The 19,827-nt window shown below is 40.8% G+C and overlaps 1 protein-coding gene and 1 long non-coding RNA gene across 2 annotated transcripts in view; one reads left to right on the top strand and one right to left on the bottom strand.

Moving 5' to 3' along the window:
• Positions 1 to 9,448, bottom strand: part of LOC148977716 (uncharacterized) — a 143,101-nt gene extending 133,653 nt beyond the window's left edge. The window contains exon 1 of the mRNA XM_089134126.1: positions 9,267 to 9,448. Coding sequence (XP_088990252.1) covers positions 9,267 to 9,333 — 67 coding nt within the window. The 5' untranslated portion in view covers positions 9,334 to 9,448. The remainder of the gene's footprint in view (positions 1 to 9,266) is intronic.
• The window catches only part of LOC148977715 (uncharacterized), a 97,851-nt gene extending 88,276 nt beyond the window's left edge, over positions 1 to 9,575 (top strand). Inside the window, exon 3 of the long non-coding RNA XR_016169493.1 lies at positions 9,443 to 9,575. This is a non-coding gene — a long non-coding RNA (uncharacterized LOC148977715). The remainder of the gene's footprint in view (positions 1 to 9,442) is intronic.
• The last annotated feature ends 10,252 nt before the right edge of the window (positions 9,576 to 19,827 follow it).

Here is a 19,827-nt window from a genome sequence, read left to right as displayed (position 1 = left end):
TGTCCTGTTTGCCTGTGCTCCCTGTCATTGTAAGTTGACATGGGTTGTGTTCCACTTCAATTTAACACTCATTAACTTCCCTAAGCACTTCCCCTGGTGGGAATCTCTGCCGCCATTTTGAAGCGAGTTCCACTTTCATTCCAATCTAAATTTGTAGCCAACTACTGGCGGAACTCATGCATAATATTTAAATGGAACCCACTAAGCCCTTGATTACTTGGAATAAACTATAGAGTAGGGGTGTGCAAAGCAGCCGGTATTTGTATCTGTATTTGTATTTGTTGAGGGGGTAAAAGTATTTGTATTTGTATTTGTATTCGAATGCAAAATGGCGTAAACATTCAGGGTTTTTTTGCGTTAATTTACGTTATAGTGTAAGGATTCTTTAATTATATCCATTATAATAATTATGGATATGCAATATTGGTTGATGTTTTTCTATAATCCAGCAATGAACATGTAACAAGGAACGTCATTAAAAAAAAACAAACAAAAAAACAAAACATAACAGCCATTACCTCATCCATGATTAAACCAACAACTAATAAAATACAATTGTGAACATTATGAACCCCACCACCACCTGTCCTTGTTGGAGGATGCTTAACAGACAGAATAAGTTAGGGATAATGTATAGCGAGGCGGATGATTACGATCAAAGTCCTTTTAGGCCATTTATATTATGTAATAATAATAAATAGTCTCTGTTACGAGCCAACACGAAGTGGAGGGGTCTTGAATCAGCCTGAATCTGAAGGGGTTGTATTTGCTATAACAACCGCCTCGCTAATACATTATCCTGCTTATTACATGGCTACCTACCAAATAAATAAATAATTTGACTCAAAATATTGATTGAAAAAGGAGTTTATTGATTTAAAAACGATTGTATTGCTTCCGCTGAAAAATATTCCGTTCCATCTCTATGTTTAGAATCCATGGCAACGAGTTAATTAGCAGCGGTCTGTTTATTACAAAAAACAAACAAACTGCATTCTACATTAGAATTCAACCAAGCCATGATGTAATAAAAACAAATAATTACCGTTACCGAGCTAACAGAGCTGCGTAAACAGAGCGAACATGAGAGCACCCGACAGCAGACGTCAATAATGCAGCGTTATGGAATAATCTCCCGATCAAACTCCATTTCCCGAAAGTTATAAATTGCCTCCGGAACCCAGTTAAGGTACAAACATCTATTCAACGAAAACAGTGATGCTGTTAAGTGTTTTTTTTTTTTTTGTTTTGTTTTTTCGCTCAGCCGAGCCCTCTCTGTTTGCTGAGTGGATCAGCCTGTGTCAGTCACCTCTTCCTGAACGTCACTCGCGCACTGCGGTCTCGTGAGGAAACGCAGTTTTTGATAAAAAAGTTTTTTCTTGTTCCCGAATACAAATATTTTTAAAGTATTTGTTCGAAATAAGTATTCATAAAAAACACGTTATTTGTGCCTTTCCGAATACCGTATTCGGGTTCGGCTCCACCCCTACTATAGAGAATACCATTCTATATGCATATAAGTTTTTGGAGAAAATATAAAAAATCCTATTGTAAGACTCCTCCTGCAATGACTCTCCAAGCCACTAGGGAGAGCTGTCTGCTCATTCCTGCAATTACTCACCCACTAGATGTCACCACCTGCTGTGAACTCTTTAGTTATGACTGCTAATCAAGTCAATGCGTTCCACCTGTATTTTGCCCTATTTAAAGGGTTAGTTCACCCAAAAATGAAAATTCTGTCAGTATTTACTCACCCTCATGTTGTTCCAAACCTCTATGTGTTTATTTGTTCTGCTGAACACAAAGGAAGATATTTGGAAGAAGGTTTTAATCAAACAGATCTCATTCCCCATTGACTACCATAGTATGTATTTTTCAACCATGGAAATAGACCCAGCAGAAGAATATACCCCTCCCTCTAACGTGGAACGCATCCTCTCTGAGCTCTCAAGCCAAGCATCGGCCATTAACAAGCATGAACAGATTCTAAATGAGATTCTCCAGCATCTAAGACATTATTTTACATCTCCAGTTCCACTAACCCAATCCACTTCTCAAGCTGCTTCAGTCCTACCAGCTCAGTCTCATGGTACCCCTCAGCCAAGTCCACCAGCAGGTCTCCTACTTGAGCATAGACTTCCAGCCACTGAGAGGTATGATGGGAACCCATAGAGGTGTCGAGGATTTATAACACAGTGTACTCTTGCTTTCCAATTGCAGCCTAACAGTTTCCCTACAGGGAGCAGCACAGTGGCATATATGATAACCCTTCTTATAGGAAAGGCGTTGGATTGGGCAACATCTCTCTGGGAGCGGCAGTCTCCTCTCACGACCTTTTCATATCAGAGATGAGGAAAGTATTCCACCGCCCTGTTAGTGGAGCAGAGGTTGATCATCGACTGCTTCAACTCACACAAGGAAGACGCAGTGTTACAGAGTTTGCTATAGAGTTACGAACCCTAGCTACAGAGATTGAGCGGGATCAGCGAGCCCTGAAAGCTGCATTTCATCATGCCCTGTCACATGAATTAAATGATGAGTTGGCATACAGAGACCCAACCCCTGATTTGGAGTCTCTGATTGATGTTGCCATTAGACTGGACAACCGCATCCAGGACCGACAAGGTGAATGTCGCCGTGACACTCGACTGCCTGAGTTTAACATCTTCACTGGTCCTATGGAGCCTTCCTCGCTGAGTGAGTGTTCTGAGGAACCAATGCAGCTGGGGAGAACTCGGTTGTCACAGGCGGAGATAACGGATGTGCTGCCTGTATTGCGGTGAGTCAGGTCACATAGAGTCTATCCTAACGAGCTGAGGATGTGAATCAGGTGTGTTAAATAAGGGAGACATACACAATATGCAGAGCAGTGGGTCGCGAGGACTGGAGTTGAGAACCCCTGAGCCAGTGCACCACATTCCCCCACTTTCAAGTGGGTTCTCATAGAGAAGAAATACAGTTCTTTTTAATCAAATCTCCTGAATTCCCTTTGATCCTTGGGTATACTTGGCTAGTATGGCATAATCCACAAATTGATTGGTCTTCCAAATAGATAAGTGAGTGGGGTCCTAACTGCTGTGTGTCTTGTCTCTCTGTCATTCTCTTGAGCTACAGACAGTCTTCCTTACAATACCTGAGTCATCAGTCCCCTCCACAGAGATGCTGGCTATTTCTGGGCGGAGACAAGTGGCTTCCAGTGATCTTGTTACCTCTCCCGAGTCATCCCATGTACCTCAGGAGTATGCAGACCTCTGTGAAGTGTTCAGCAAGGAACGTGCTACTTCTCTTCCACCCCATAGACCCTATGACTGCACCATTGAACTGCACCCTGGCACTTGTCCACCTCGAGGGAGACTATTTTCTCTGTCTGCCCCAGACAGAGAAAATAGTCTCTCTCACCGCACATAGTCTCCCTCCCTCACAGAGAAAATAGCCTCCCTCACTGACTCACCGCAATAGAGGCAGATGCATCTAAGGAAGAATATATCAAAAAGGCCCTTGACAGTGGATCCATCCGCCCTTCAACCTCACCAGCAGGAGCTGGTTTTTTATTCATGGGGAAGAAGGATGGCAGTCTCCGGCCATGTATTGACTACCGGGGTTTAAATCGTATCACTGTAAAGAATCGCTACCCACTGCCATTGATGACTACAGCCTTTGAACTCCTTCAAGGTACAACTATATTTACCAAGCTGGACCTTCTGAATGCCTACTACCGGGGATGAGTGGGGATGAGTGGAAGGCTGCATTCAACACCCTGACTGGTCACTATGAATATAAGGTAATGCCCTTTGGCCTAGTCAATGCCCCAGCCATCTTCCAGGCATTTATTAATGATGTTCTGCGAGAGATGCTTAACCAATTTGTGTTTGTTTATCTGGATGACATCTTAATCTTCTCCCGTTGTTACCAAGATCATGTCCAGCACGTCCGACAGGTTTTGTCTCAACTGTTAAGGAACAACCTCTTTGTGAAGGTGGAGAAATGTGTGGGGAAATGTGTGGAGCAATGAACCCTTCCTTGGGTTCATTGTCTCCAATGGTAGCATTCAGATGGATCCTGGCAAGAGCCATGCAGTCCTGAACTGGCCCCAGCCATTCTCTGTAAAACAGGCACAGCGCTTTCTTGGTTTTGCAAATTTTTATAGGAGATTTATACAGAATTTCAGCTCCACTGCAAAACCCCTTACAGCCCTTACCAAGAAGACCTCAAGGCAATTTCAATGGACTGAAAGAGCTAATCAAGCATTTGAGCTACTCAAGCAAAGGTTCACCTCTGCACCCATCCTGATCCTCGATCCAGAGTTGCCCTTTGTAGTGGAATTGGATGCACCAGATTATGGAGTGGGAGCTCTTTTGTCCCAAAAGGCCACAACGGTGAGCTTCATCTCTGTGCCTTTTTTCAAGTCGACTCACCCCAGCAGAAAATAACTATGACATTGGTAACCGGGAGTTGCTGGCGGTGGAGTTGGCGCTCCAAGAATGGAGACACTAGTTGGAAGGGGCCAAACACCCATTCATAGTTTGGACCAACCACAAAAACCTCACATACATTCTGGAGGCTAAAAGGTTGAATCCACGGCAGGCCCGATGGGCTCTTTTTTTTAATCGCTTCGAGTTCATCCTCTCTTATCGGCCAGGCTCCAAGAACTTTGTGCCCAATGCCCATTCGAGACAGTTTGATATGCCAGAGGTGGAGGAAAGACCCGAGCCCATCATCCCAGGCTCTAAGGTGTTGGCAGGGGTTCAGTGGGGAATAGAGTTGGCGGTAAAGAAGGCTCAACGACAACAGCCCGACCCAGGTAATGGCACCCCAGGTTGCCTTTTTGTTCCTCATGTTGTATGATCTGATGTGTTGCAGTGGGGACATGCATCTCTTCTTTCGGGTAACCCTGGAGTTACAAGAACTTTGAAGTGTATCCAGACACGGTTCTGGTGGCCCAGTATGCAAGCGGATGTCAGAAAATTTGTGTCTGGCTGATTTGTATGTGCCCAAAATAAAGAATCTAAATCCCACCTTTCAAGGTCTTCTTCACCCTTTACCCATCCCGCGACGTCCATGGACTCACATCTCCTTGGACTTTGTTACCGGACTTCCTAAATCGCAAGGTGACACAGTCATCTCTGTGGTGGTAGACTGATTCTCAAAAGCAAGTCATCTGATAGCTCGGCTTAAGATCCCCACAGCTTGTCAGACGGCAGACCTCATGATGCAGCATGTCTTCAGGATCCACAGGTTTCCTCAGGACATGGTCTATGATCGGGGGTCGCAATTTACTTTTGGAAGGCTTTTCGCCATCTTATTGGAGCATCCAATTAATTGACAAACCAATTAGTCCAGAGGTGCCGCCAGGCCTGGCGGAAAGCACACACAGCCTTAGTTCAGGCATTGCAACGGCAACAGAAACAGGCCGACCGGCGCTGTAGAATCGGGCCATCCCTACGTCAGGGTCAGAGGGTGTGGTTGTCAACTAAGGATATTCCACTTTATCTAGAGTCTTGGAAACTGGCCCCACGATTCATCGGTCAATTTAAAATCGTTAGGAAGAGCAACCCTGTGTCATACCGGCTACTCAAACCCAGGTCTATGCGCATCCATTTGCTCTCCACTGTCCACACCCAAGAAGCCCCATGGCTCAGAGGAGTGGTCTTGGGTGCCAGCTTGGGACATCTTAGATCGAGACATTATCAGAGAGTTCCACTGTCTGGATTCCAACCGTAGCCAACAGAACGTCAGGAGCCGTTCCTGAGAGAGGGGCTCCTCTAAGACTCCTTCTGCAATGACTCTCCAAGCCACTAGGGAGAGCTATCTGCTCCTTCCTGCAATTACTCTCCCAGCCACTAGGTGTCACCACCTGCTGTGAACTCTTTATTTATGACTACTAATCAAGTTAACGTGTTCCACCTGTATTTTGACCTATTTAAGTTGGCAGTTTTCATTGAGCTGTGTTCAGTCTTGAGCCTACTGACTATGGATTTCCTGAGTTCTAGAAGAGTTAAGTGCTGTATCTCTGTTGCCATTGGGCTTACTTTATGTTTTGTTTTGTGAAGCTATGATGGCTTGTTTGTTTGAATTTGTGAACTACAATCAAGTAAAGACTGCTTTTGAATTATCTGAGCCTCCTAGTTTGCTTTTGCTTACATGCATGGGTCTTCTATAAAATGCCTTCCCCAGTAGACCAGAGGTAGAAAAATAGCTTTCTCTGACCTGGAGACCCGGGTTCTAGACCCACCTTCGACACTTTATGTCAGTCAATTGTGACACCTATAGCTGTAGCCAACAACTATACAGCCAAGCTGTTGGAGAAAATAAAATTACACAAAAAAAAAAAAAAAAAATCAATAGTATAAACTTGGACTGTGAACATAAGCTACAAGTATTATGCAATTAAATCTCTAGATAATTAATATATCATACACTTCAATTAAGTGCGATCTGCTGTTACTGTTACATCACAATCAAGTTGAAATTTCAGTTATTCTATGTATAAAGTATCAAATTGTTTAATCAATTATTATATATATATATATATATATATATATATATATATATATATTAATCATCAATCAAACTATATACCTTGACAAATATTGCAGTTAATTTGAAATTGTAAATGCCATATTGTAATTAAATTGATTTTTAAATGATTAACATGTTCAGAATAATGTCATGTTGATATCATATTCCCTAGGGTAATGTTGACATACAAAAGAATAATTCAGTTTTCACAATTAGGTAATTTCATTGTCTGATGGTATTTTCATTCTTTCAAATATGTAAACTGACCAGTACCCCAACAGTCTGCAATCGTTTGCGTTATTGATTTGGACAAATCGAACAAAGCAGCTCAAGACTGAAACTTGCAGGGATAGTCTCAGATGTGCATTAAAATCCCAAAATGGCCCAATCGAGGGAAACTTTCGATTCAATTATCAGTGATGTTGTTAATGGCCCCATTAGAAAAAGAATAATGGCAAATTAGGCAACTGCGGGTGAGGAATGGCTTGTGTGACACCCATCTGGCGAGAACAGGAGGCAAAAAAGCACAAAAAGGAAAAAACACCATGGCCAGCAGAACCACTCAAACATGGGTCCGGACCTCCACCATATGGCTACATTCATCTTGCGTCTTAAAATGTGGCATCTCTGTCAAAATTCCCTCTCTGTACTGACACAAAATACACCTCTGAAAAATGCTCCTTTTTATATGCTTAATAGTGAAATATACCCTTTTCAATGGCCTACTATTCTCAATTATCAGTAGTGACACCAGACGGTGACACATTGGGTCAGAAAGCATGTTCGTACCACAACACCTGACTTTATTATAAAATATCTGAGCTTTCAATTTACAAGGCAAATTTCCCTCTGTCAGCAGGCAACGTCGATTGTGCAATCCTTTTAATTTGTTGCAAATCATAGAAATTAAAACCACAGAGTGATGGATCAAGAACAACACGAGTTTCAAAATGTTGACAACACTTTGCAAAAGAGTGTAATTTCCACTTATGCTTTTAGTAGGAAATATCACATGAAGCACATTCTAACAAATGGTGGTTTGTCCAGTGATAGTCTTAAGGTATTATTTCATGATGCTCTGAGTCAGAGCACAAAATATATTAAAAACAATACAAAATTCGACTACAGGGAAAAGAGAATGTAAAATCTCAAAAGGGATGTTTTTGCTCAAACAGACAGTTTTGTGTGACTAATATGATAAAGCATTGTTGTGCGTCACAGTCCGGTCAAATGTGACGGGTGGAAAACATTGCTTTCACTCATGTGGGATTTCAAAAGTCCCAACTAGAAAACAAGTTACAGTATTTAAATTAGAGGAATCAAATAACGTCTCTCAAATACAGAAGATGATTAAATAGACAAAATTATCAAAAATCTATTAATGAATGCATCTGTAATTTCCCCCTCTTTCGATGGTTCTTTTAATTAAGGCTGTCATTACTATGTTTAGCAAGCTAATAATTAGAGAATTGATTTGATTTGCGATTGATATGGTTTTCACTAGCTATGGATTAGCAAGTTTAGATAAGCTAGCGCAATCTGTCTGAGCATTAACATTAATGATATTCATGAATTTCGGAATTTCATCATATTTCACACCCCAAAGCTGTGATTTTTGAGCATGTGAAGATATAGCTTATTACACACAATAATTTGGTTTTGTTGTTTCTGCTGGTGGCAAGACTACCTTTTCTAATTCACATAGTTATATAATGCTTATATATATAATGCTTTCACCATTTGTAAATATTGCACTTTAAAAAAAATAAACACAAATGAAGAGTTCAGATGCAAAAGCCTCTAAATGCCATTTGAAATTTTCTTCTTTAATGATGATTTTTATCAAACTTGTATATTTAAGTTAAGTAATTTCACTTCAATAACAATTAATAGGTAATTATCATTGCCATTTAAGTGAAATCACTGAACTTAAATATACAAGCTTGATAAAAATGATCATTCTAGAAGAAAATTTCAAATGGCACTTAGAGGCTTTTGCATCTGAACTCTTCAAATATAATCAGACAGTTTACTATCAAGAGCATGGCTTACATTAGCAGATGTAAATCCAAAATATATAATTTTGTCACCAATTGTGTTGTAAGGATATCCCAATGTAGGGATTACATTTTCCAGCCTAGAATGTGCATGGTGTATTGTTATTTTATTATATTTTTACATATTATATACATACTATTGTATTAATTAATATTTAGAATTCACTTTTATATTTTCACTTTTCAATTTAATTTTAGTATTTTAATACATTTAATATTCAGCTTTATTCAGATTTATTTTTGTAGCAATTTTAGCACTTCAGCGTAAACTGAAAAACAAAAAAGTTTTTTACCTAAAATTTATGCTTTTAATTTTAGTTAATAATAACAACACTGGTGGTCTCATCATGCCCTTGAAAATGAGAGGACAGGCATCACAAAGCACAAGAATGTGCTGAGTTTGCTGAATGACACTCCATGCTTGTTCACACTATGTATGTTTGCATTTATATTTGTTTAGCAGTGAGGTCATTCCATTTCCTGCAGATATCCCTGTGCTTTGACTGCACATACTAATATAGAGAATAAAATGATTCAAGTTGAATTAACAAGATGTTCTACCTGATTCTGTAGCCAGTTTCAAAATGCACTCACTTAAATTCATATCAAGACCCCCGCCCCCCACACCCCACATTAGAACAGAGGTGAGGAATGTAAAAAAAACAAAACAAAACAATGAAGACTACATACCTGTGATATTAACACTGACAGTATTTGTATATGTGTTATTAGAGAGAATCTCATATCCTTTTTCCATTCTTTCTCAGAGAAGTTGCTGCCTGTGTGACTCCTCCCAAGAACTTTTAAATCTGCAAAAAGTTTCACTTTCTCTCTTCCCTTCTAATGCCCCTTTCTCCCTCTCACAGCAGATTACATCCAGACGATTTGTCCCGGACACACACAGACAGTGAAGGAAGGTGGAATCCCACAGAAGTATCTTTTATCAGCTTCTTCTACAGTTCAGCTCTGGGCCAAAAGCTACCCAGCTGTGCTTCTCTGTTTTTGTTTATTCAGGAAGTGTCCCAAACAGGAGCCAATCACAGCACTTCTCTTTCTTTAAATGATCCCGCCTACTTTTACTTCTCTCTCTGCATTTGTTTTGAAATCCTACCACATTTATCTGAATACATTTTATTTTTACATTCTATATTATTTGACCGTTAAAAAGAAGCCTGTTGGGGTTTGGGTGGAAGGATGTGGTAGAATTTTTTTTGTTCTTGTTTGTTCCAAAGCATGTGGTTTTCTGGTGAATTTCAACTACTTGAATGACTCATGACTTGAATGGCAGATAGTTGTTTGCTTATTATATTAAATGCAATGCAAAGCATCTTGTCTGAGAGAATATTTATATAATTTTATTTATATTATAGCTATGAATTCTTTGAAATTCCTTTCTTTAATGCATAGTCCACTGAAGGTGAGCTGAAGTTAACCCAAGTGCAGTTCTATTTAACAAAGGTATAACAGAATCAAAAGATTACTTGACTTGAACTTAACATGACCGTACTAACAGACTGGGACATGAACCACAAACAGACACTCACCAACTACTGGTTCCTAGACCCAAAAGACAAATGGGAACGTAAATACACATGGACTGCACTGCATTTAACTCTACTTTTAGACATACACTCGCAAACTTGCCTAAGTTCTCTCCCCTCAGGGGAATCCACACCGCCATTTTGAAGTGCTTTCAACATTGAATGAGGAAAGTTTATTTGGACAGACCCTTGACCCCTTTGATTTTGACAGAGGGAGTGAGTCTACTCAACATATAGCCTACATGTTACCACATTTAATTCTTGTAGCTACTTTAAACTGTATTTTTTATTGTTTTGTTATTATTATTGCGTAAACCTTTAAGGATTTTTTTTAATTTATATTAATAATAATAATTCAGAATAATATTAATAATAATAATTCAGCTCCATATTGGATTCTTTGCGTGTTTCAATTAAACCCGTTGCAAGGCCACGGTTTCGACAATAGTGGGCACTTGTGAAACATAAGCAATGACATTCATTACATCCAAGTAAACGAGATGGAGGTAAGTTAGCGAGGGTAGGGCATAAAAAAAATGACTTAAATGCAGCCAAGTTCACCTACATGAACCAATCAAAACATCCACATGACAAGATCATATGAAGAACAAGGGAATTGCGGGACAGCACTAAGACAATAACAAAAAAAAAAAAAGGACAAACCAATACGTGATTCAAAACCCAAAACCAAACATGATAATTATGTTCCTAAAATAAATAATTATTTTGTGTTATTTATTAACAGATATCTCAACTTTAATTTCTACGCAGTTCAAAACATAGTGTTATTTCTACTTGTCGGCAAATAGTATAATCAGAGTATAACCCATGAACAAATATAATAAAATATACGGTAACACTTTACAATAAGGTTCATTAGTTAACATTAGTAAATGCATTAACTAACATGAACTAACGATGAGCAATACATTAGTTACAGTGTTTATTAATATTTGTTAATGTTAGTTAATGCAAATACATTTGTTCATTGTGCGTTTATGTTAGTTCACAGTCCATCTGTTACAATGGAGGATTCCGCTCCGCCTCCTCTCCACCACCAGAGGGAGCCTTCACCAGAGTATTGACCATTGGCTTTAAACTCAAATTCCCATCATGCCTCTTACCTGGGACTGATTGCGTCACACACCTGCACCGCATTAGCACACACACATAAAAGCCACTTCCACACACCACACCAGTGCGAAGTCTTGATTTGCCCCGGTGATCATTTCTGAGCGTTTATACCCCTGATTCTGATTCTCTGGTTTTTGGACTTTGGACTGTTTGACTCCCTCTCGATTGATATCTGCCTGGCCTGATCTCGGACTGTTTCCTGTTTACGATTATTGCTGCCTGCCCTGATCTCTGCCTGTATCTTGATTATCCCGCTGTCTTGTCTGCATTGCTCTGTCTGCCCGTCTTGATCCTGCCTGTACGACTCTGTCAAATAAAGCTGCAAATGGATTCCTCTGTTCCTTGTGAATCATTACAGAAGACTTCGCCATCTTCTAATCCAGCAGCTGTCCTACAATTAACCACCGAACTCACCACTCAGGCTTCTCGTTTGGATCTACACCATCAGCAGCTCAGCCACCTAACCACTCTCACTGAACAGCTTGTACGGGGAATGCAAGAGCTTCGTACCGCTGTCGGTGCCACACCCAATCCGCCCGAGCCTCCTCCATTGCCGAGAACCCCTCCTGAAAATGTGAGTACAACAGTCAATCCACGACTCGCTTTTCCTGAGAAATTTGATGGCACACCAAGTAAATGTAAAGGGTTCCTGTTACAATGCACCATATTCGTCGATCAACAACCTGCACTTTACCCCAATCACGGGAGTCGCATTGCTTTTGTATGCTCGCTGCTCACCGGCAGAGCATTGGAATGGGCTACGGCCATCTGGAAGCTAGAGGGGAATACGTTCACCACTTTTCAAGATTTCACTCAACAGTTTCGACAAATCTTTGAGCATACCACAGGAGAAGGAGATGTGGGAGAGCAACTGTTAAATCTCACACAAGGAAAGAATACCACCGCTGATTATGCTCTGACTTTTCGAACACTCGCTGCACAAACTAATTGGGTGGAAGATACTTTAAAAACGCTCTTTAGAAGAGGACTTACCCCAGAACTTCAGTCCGAATTAGCCTGTCGCGACGAGGGGAGAGGTTTGAATGAGTATATTTCTCTGGCCATTCAGGTCGACAATCTGATTCGTGCTCGACGCAAACCCCGGGCAGCCAACCGAGTTTTTCTCAGAGCAGCAACCCCTCATGAGTCCATGCAGCTGGGGCACACACACATCACTCTAGAGGAACGAGAGCGCAGATATCAGAACCGGCTATGTATGTACTGCGGTCAACCTGGACACATGAAACTCTCCTGTCCTGTACGACCATCATCTCATAATTCTCCGGTGAGTTCTCCAGTTAATAAAAGAATTTCCTCTAACAACCTCGCAATTCCAGTTCGACTGACCATTCAAGAACAAGTGTTTGATACCACAGCCTTCATTGACTCGGGAGCCGCTGGAAATTTCATGTCTCAATCATTCGCTGAACAATGTAACGTCAAATTGACTCCATGTCATCCTCCTCTAACAGTGGAGGCGCTAGATGGACATCCCATTGGAGAAGGGAAAATCCAGTGTGTCACTACTGACATCAAGATGGACATGGGATCGTTGCATTCTGAAAACATTCAATTCTACGTCATTCACGCTCCACGTCACTCTATCATTCTGGGATATCCATGGCTCCAATCTCATAACCCTCAGATTTCTTGGAGAGAAGGTCAAATCATTCGTTGGGACGAAACCTGCAAGAATCAGTGTTTAACCAAGGTAACCCGAGTAGTCCAGTCCATTCCAGCATCCTGCACGACAATACCAGAGCTCGAATCATTACCTTCTAACTATGCAGATCTGATCGAAGCATTCAGTAAAGAAAAAGCTTCACAACTCCCTGAACATCGTCCCACTGACTGTGCCATCGATTTGATTCCCGGTACCACTCCTCCTAAAGGAAGAATTTTCCCGTTATCCAGACCAGAGTCCGAGGCCATGAAACAATACATCGAGGAAGAACTCGCTAAGGGTTTCATTCGTCCATCAACCTCACCTGCCGCAGCCGGGTTCTTCTTCGTAAAGAAGAAAGATGGAGGACTCAGACCCTGCATTGACTATCGAGGGTTAAATGATATAACAGTCAAATACCGCTATCCACTGCCTCTTGTTCCTGCAGCATTAGAACAGCTTCGACAAGCCAAATATTATACCAAGCTCGATCTACGCAACGCTTACAACCTGGTTCGCATCCGTGAAGGGGACGAATGGAAAACTGCTTTCTCTACCACTAGTGGGCACTATGAGTACTTGGTTATGCCTTTCGGCTTGTCCAACAGTCCTTCAGTGTTCCAGGCATTCATGAATGATATTTTCCGAGACATGCTGGACAGATGGGTGATCGTTTACATTGATGACATCCTAATATACTCCAACTCTCTTGAAGAACACGTCCAACATGTCAGATCGGTCCTTCAACGATTAATCCAGTTTCACCTGTACGCCAAGATGGAGAAGTGTGAGTTTCATCAGACCAGCGTCTCATTTCTGGGATACATAATCAGCCAAGATGGAGTTGCAATGGATGAGAAGAAGGTAAAAGGAGTGGTAGATTGGCCAGTACCGCAAACAGTGAAAGAACTGCAAAGATTTTTAGGCTTTGCAAACTTCTACAGAAGATTTATCAGAAACTTCAGTCTGATCACCGCCCCTCTAACCGCCCTGACCAAACGACACACTTCTCGTATTTCATGGAACACCGAAGCACAACAGGCCTTTCAAGAACTCAAGGAACGGTTCACTACTGCACCCATTCTGCGTCATCCAGACCCCGAACGCCAATTCATTGTCGAAGTGGACGCTTCTAACACAGGGGTGGGGGCCATCCTCTCACAACGTCAAGGGAATCCAGCCAAGATGTTTCCATGTGCCTTCTTTTCTCGTAAACTCTCTCCCGCTGAACGCAACTATGATGTGGGCAACCGCGAATTACTAGCCATGAAGTTAGCACTGGAGGAATGGCGACACTGGCTGGAAGGAGCAACCGAACCATTCATTGTACTCACAGACCATAAAAACCTGGAATATCTACGATCAGCCAAACGCCTCAATCCCCGCCAAGCCAGATGGGCTCTCTTCTTCACCAGGTTTAATTTTACTGTCACCTACCGTCCCGGATCCAAGAACACCAAAGCAGATGCTCTATCCCGTCAAACTGAGGAGATAAACCCAAATCCCAATCCAGAAAAGATTCTTGGAGAGAAATTACTGCTAGCTCCTGTTCAGTGGGATGTCATAACGGAGATTCAAAACGCCAATGCCCAAAACCCATCACCCATTGAATGCCCTGCCGATCTTCTCTTTGTTCCAGACCCATTTCGATCCCGTCTCCTAGATCAAGTTCACTCCAATCCCAGCTCTGGTCACCCTGGAATCAACGCCACTATTCATCTACTCAAGAACCGGTTTTGGTGGCCTACCCTTACCTCAGATACCATCACCCATATTCAAAACTGCACCGAATGTCAAACCTCAAAATCACCCCGAAAACTACCCTCTGGTCTCCTCTGTCCTCTACCTACACCGCAACGACCCTGGTCACACATAGCCATCGACTTCATCACAGACCTCCCGAATTCCCAGAACTACACCACCATCCTCACCATAGTAGACAGATTCTCCAAAGCATGCCGACTGGTTCCCCTCACCAAACTTCCCACCTCTCTGGAAACCGCCGAGATCCTATGTAATCAAGTCTTCCGTTTCTATGGTTTACCAGAGGACATTGTATCTGACCGTGGACCTCAATTTACATCTCGAGTCTGGACTGCATTCTTTAAGAACCTCAACGTGAACATCAGTCTCACCTCCGGGTACCATCCACAATCCAACGGACAAACCGAACGCCTCAATCAGGACATCATACGATTTCTACGCACTTACTGTCAGCAACACCAAGAAGACTGGAGTAGATATCTATTCTGGGCCGAATATGCTCAGAACTCCCTCATTAAACCATCAACCGGCATCACACCATTCAAGTGCATCCTCGGATTCCAACCACCTCTGTTTCCCTGGTCTGGTGAACCCACAGAACTCCCATCAGTCACGGAGTGGCTCCGCAAGAGTGAAGAGGTCTGGGATCAAGCTCATACTCACCTACGGCATGCAGTACGGCGCCAAGAGCAACAGGCCAATCGTCGTCGTCGTCCAGCTCCCGAATATCAGGCGGGTCAGTGGGTATGGCTATCCACCAAGGATCTTCGACTCAGACTACCATGTCGCAAACTCAGTCCCAGGTATGTTGGTCCCTTCCAAATTTTAAGACAAATTTCACCTGTTTCATTTCGATTAGACCTGCCCGCTAACTACCGCATTTCTCCCACTTTTCATGTGTCTCTGTTGAAACCCGCTGGTGGTCCGAGGGGAGAAGCGGAGGAGGGGGCTACCTCCCAGAGCCCTCCTGCCTTTCTGGTCGACGGCGAGGAGGCGTACAAGGTGCACAAGTTGCTGGATTCCAGACGTCGGGGTAACATTCTCCAATATCTGGTCGATTGGGAGGGGTACGGTCCGGAGGAACAGTCCTGGGTCAACTCAAGGGATATCCTGGACCCCACTCTCACGGAAGAGTTTCATAGGACATATCCGGAAAAACCGGCCCCTCGACCCCGTGGGAGACCCCGACGACATTTGCCTCCTCGCGTCAGGAGCCGCTCGCAGGGGGGGGGCTCTGTTACAATGGAGGATTCCGCTCCGCCTCCTCTCCACCACCAGAGGGAGCCTTCACCAGAGTATTGACCATTGGCTTTAAACTCAAATTCCCATCATGCCTCTTACCTGGGACTGATTGCGTCACACACCTGCACCGCATTAGCACACACACATAAAAGCCACTTCCACACACCACACCAGTGCGAAGTCTTGATTTGCCCCGGTGATCATTTCTGAGCGTTTATACCCCTGATTCTGATTCTCTGGTTTTTGGACTTTGGACTGTTTGACTCCCTCTCGATTGATATCTGCCTGGCCTGATCTCGGACTGTTTCCTGTTTACGATTATTGCTGCCTGCCCTGATCTCTGCCTGTATCTTGATTATCCCGCTGTCTTGTCTGCATTGCTCTGTCTGCCCGTCTTGATCCTGCCTGTACGACTCTGTCAAATAAAGCTGCAAATGGATTCCTCTGTTCCTTGTGAATCATTACACCATTAACTAATGTTAACTAATACAACCTTTGATTTTAATAAAGTATATTAACTAAGATTAATAAATGCTGAAGAAGTATTGTTCACATATTGTACAAGTTAACTAATGTAGTTAACTAATGAACCTTATTGTAAAGTGTTACCAAATATACTATATAATCATAAATAAAACCCCTTGACAATTTCACCACATGAGGACCGAAAATAGTTTAATGTTGAGACATATCGAAGTGCCTCTTGATAAACATTAGGTTTTGACTGATGGTGCTTCTCCTCCAATTTCAAGGTTATGTGACAGATTTCATCTCCCAAAACATGAGCTGAAATTTGATTTAGGTGGACAGGTGCAGGATGTGTGGACATCCGAACCAGCAGTACACATGGACACTGAGTTTAATACAGTATAAATTGTAAACGGGTATATATTTGAAACATTAAAAATATGCTTGTTTTAGCTGTATATTTGTTTTAATTTAACACTGGAAAGGTATTGTAAATTATCTGACAAAAAAACAATGATGAAAATAAGAAAATGGTTAATGTTTTCAAGCTTAACATATTTTTTATCTTTACGTGTATTATTTCCATATAGTCATTAATTTGCATTTACATAAAAAAAAAAAAACGTGCATTCATAATTTATAATAGTAAATGATTGCTGTAGAGCTTTAATAATAAAAAATAAAAATAATAATGTCTGCACAGATACCTGCAGGACATCATCTTGTTGTACACACAGAAGTCTAGTACGCCTGCAGTTTGTTATCGTAAATATGTAAATAAGTCCAAAGATGCCCCGAAAGTGTTGAATGACCACTCTGCAGAGTTTATACACTAAATAAAGGTTCCAGCTAAACCCACAAAGAGGTTTAAAGACTACGGTCACATGACTTCAGAACAGTTATTTGGAAAAGAGCAGTTTTATTCTCCAAAGGACCACAAAACTAACTTATGATGCTCACAGCAAAAAAATTGAAAATAAATAAAAATAAATAAAAATTTTCTGTTTGTTGTAGAAGGTTGTAGAGAGGATGATATTGGAAGTGCTAGCATGGACAAAGGACTTATTGTACAGATGCAGACACCCATGATGTCTGAATCTATTGTAACTGTATACAACTTGACATGTCAATTTGGCACGGTCCTGGGTCAATGATCCTGGAACAACATTCCTTTCTGAATATATATATATATATATATATATATATATATATATATATATATATATATATATATATATTAGGGCTGTGCAAAAGTTAATTGCGATTAATCGCATCCAAAATAAAAGTCTGTGTTTACATAATATATTTGTGTGTGCTGTATATAATTATTTTGTATATATAAATACCTATGCATGCATGTATATATTTAAGAATTATTTGCGCTTAAATTCTGTATATATTTATAAATACATAATCTATATTATATAAATTTAAATATTTTATATATGAATAACACATTTGCACAGCCCTAATATATATATATTAGGGCTGTGCAAAAATTAATTGCGATTAATCGCATCCAAAATAAAAGTCTGTGTTAACATTATATATTTGTGTGTGCTGTATATAATTATTTTGTATATATAAATACACACACATGCATGTATATTTAAGAAAATGTGTTATTCATATATAAAATATTTAAATTTATATAATATAGATTATGTATTTATATATATAAACAGAGTTTAAGCGCAAATAATTCTTAAATATATACATGCATGCATAGGTATTTATACAAAATAATTATATACAGTACACACAAATATATTATGTAAACACAGACTTTTATTTTGGATGCGATTAATCGCAATTAACTTTTGCACAGCCCTAATATATATATATAAACTATATCCCTACCCCTAAACCCTACCTATAAGTTATCCCTTAAATCAGAGGAAAAGAATAACAGCAATGTAGAATCACCTAACCCTGGTTGTAAGCCTAAACAAGACACAATTCATAAACTGTATATTTCTTTCTGATTGGTTGATTGGAATGTTGTTCCAGGTCCAAAAAAGATGCTGATCGAGATACTTGTTGCACTTGGTGAAATCAGTTCTGCCTTCAAATTAAGTTAAAATATTCTCTAAAAACAAAATGAATTACATTAACATGAAGCTATGCAATGGTTGGCTAATGGAATGGTTCAGCCAAAAAAATCCTCTTTGTATTTTAAGTTAATTTGACTACAAAGGAATGGCAATAACTAAAACTTTTTTTTTCTTAAGGTTAAAGTCAAGTCTGTGGAAGCATGTGAGAGAAGATTACACTGTCATAAAATAAGTTGTAATTTTTATGTTTAAACACAACGATTCCTGTTCCCCAAATGTAAGTTTTGTGCTTGGAGAATTAAGTTCAGAATTGATCAAACAACAGACAGAGAGAGAGAGAGAAATGGAGGCAGTGTTTCTGCGCCCATTAGTTTTCTTTACCATCTGTGGAATGTCTGCAGGCTTGCAACACAAAGCCACTGCCAACGCCTAAACTCAAACTGCTTCCCTTACATAATCATTCTCCAGTGATGTAAGAATAAATAATCCAGCCTGTTGTGAAGCTTTCAGAAATGTGAGGGATTGAAGCTGTAGGGGGTGGACTTCATCCAAGAAGAGATGGCACTCCAACTTTTCCAAAGAAGGTAAGGGAAGAGTGATTTTGAGGGAAATTCTTCGTAACTGCAGCATTTTGCTTGATTGAGAGTTAAGAAAACCCTCCTCCTTGGATAATTAAATGGTGAGGCTCCTTGGTTTTCATGAAGAGCACTCTTATTAAAACAAGCATCTCCAGTCATTCCTTTAGATAAATGACTTGATGCCAAGTGCCATGAAGCCCATTAAATCTCTTCTTTATACATGGATCACATCCAAACTCACAATCAAAGGATTTGACCAGGATTATCTCTGATTAGAAACACTCAGAGACAACTGAGGAGATGACAGGATATAATACATTGAGAGGATAAATTAGCAGCTACACCAGCACCAGTTTTGTAATGGCTAGGGAGGAAAATTGAAAGAGAGCAGGATCATTTTTTTTTTTTTTAGCAAAGTTGTGTTTCCCTGGAACACAAAATGAAATTTTACTACAGTAAAGTTGAGTAGATCAGGTAGTAAGAGATGGTTTGATTGAGTGGATGCAAGACTATGATGGCCCATATTAAATTGCGCCATCCGGATAGAGTGAATCTGATTGTGGTGGGATGAGGATTATATCCATATATGCCATTCCAACACCCTATTGGTTTGTACACGATCCATTGCACCTGCACATGACACACACAAATCAAATTATGGACACACACCAGACATATGTAGCCAAGTACAAAGACGTCCGTGGCAGAACCCAAGCGAAATGTCCCAACTAAGCACCAGCGAGGAGGTTGGTAGCTAGGAAGACCAGCCAACCCTTATAAATCCCTGGCTGTATCTGGAAGAATTTT

This window comes from Pimephales promelas, chromosome 8, assembly GCF_988280905.1.
Source record: "Pimephales promelas chromosome 8, fPimPro1.hap1.1, whole genome shotgun sequence".
NCBI lineage: Eukaryota > Metazoa > Chordata > Actinopteri > Cypriniformes > Leuciscidae > Pimephales > Pimephales promelas.
The sequence above is the reverse complement of the archived record's forward strand: the minus strand, read 5'-3'. Positions and strand labels throughout refer to the sequence as shown.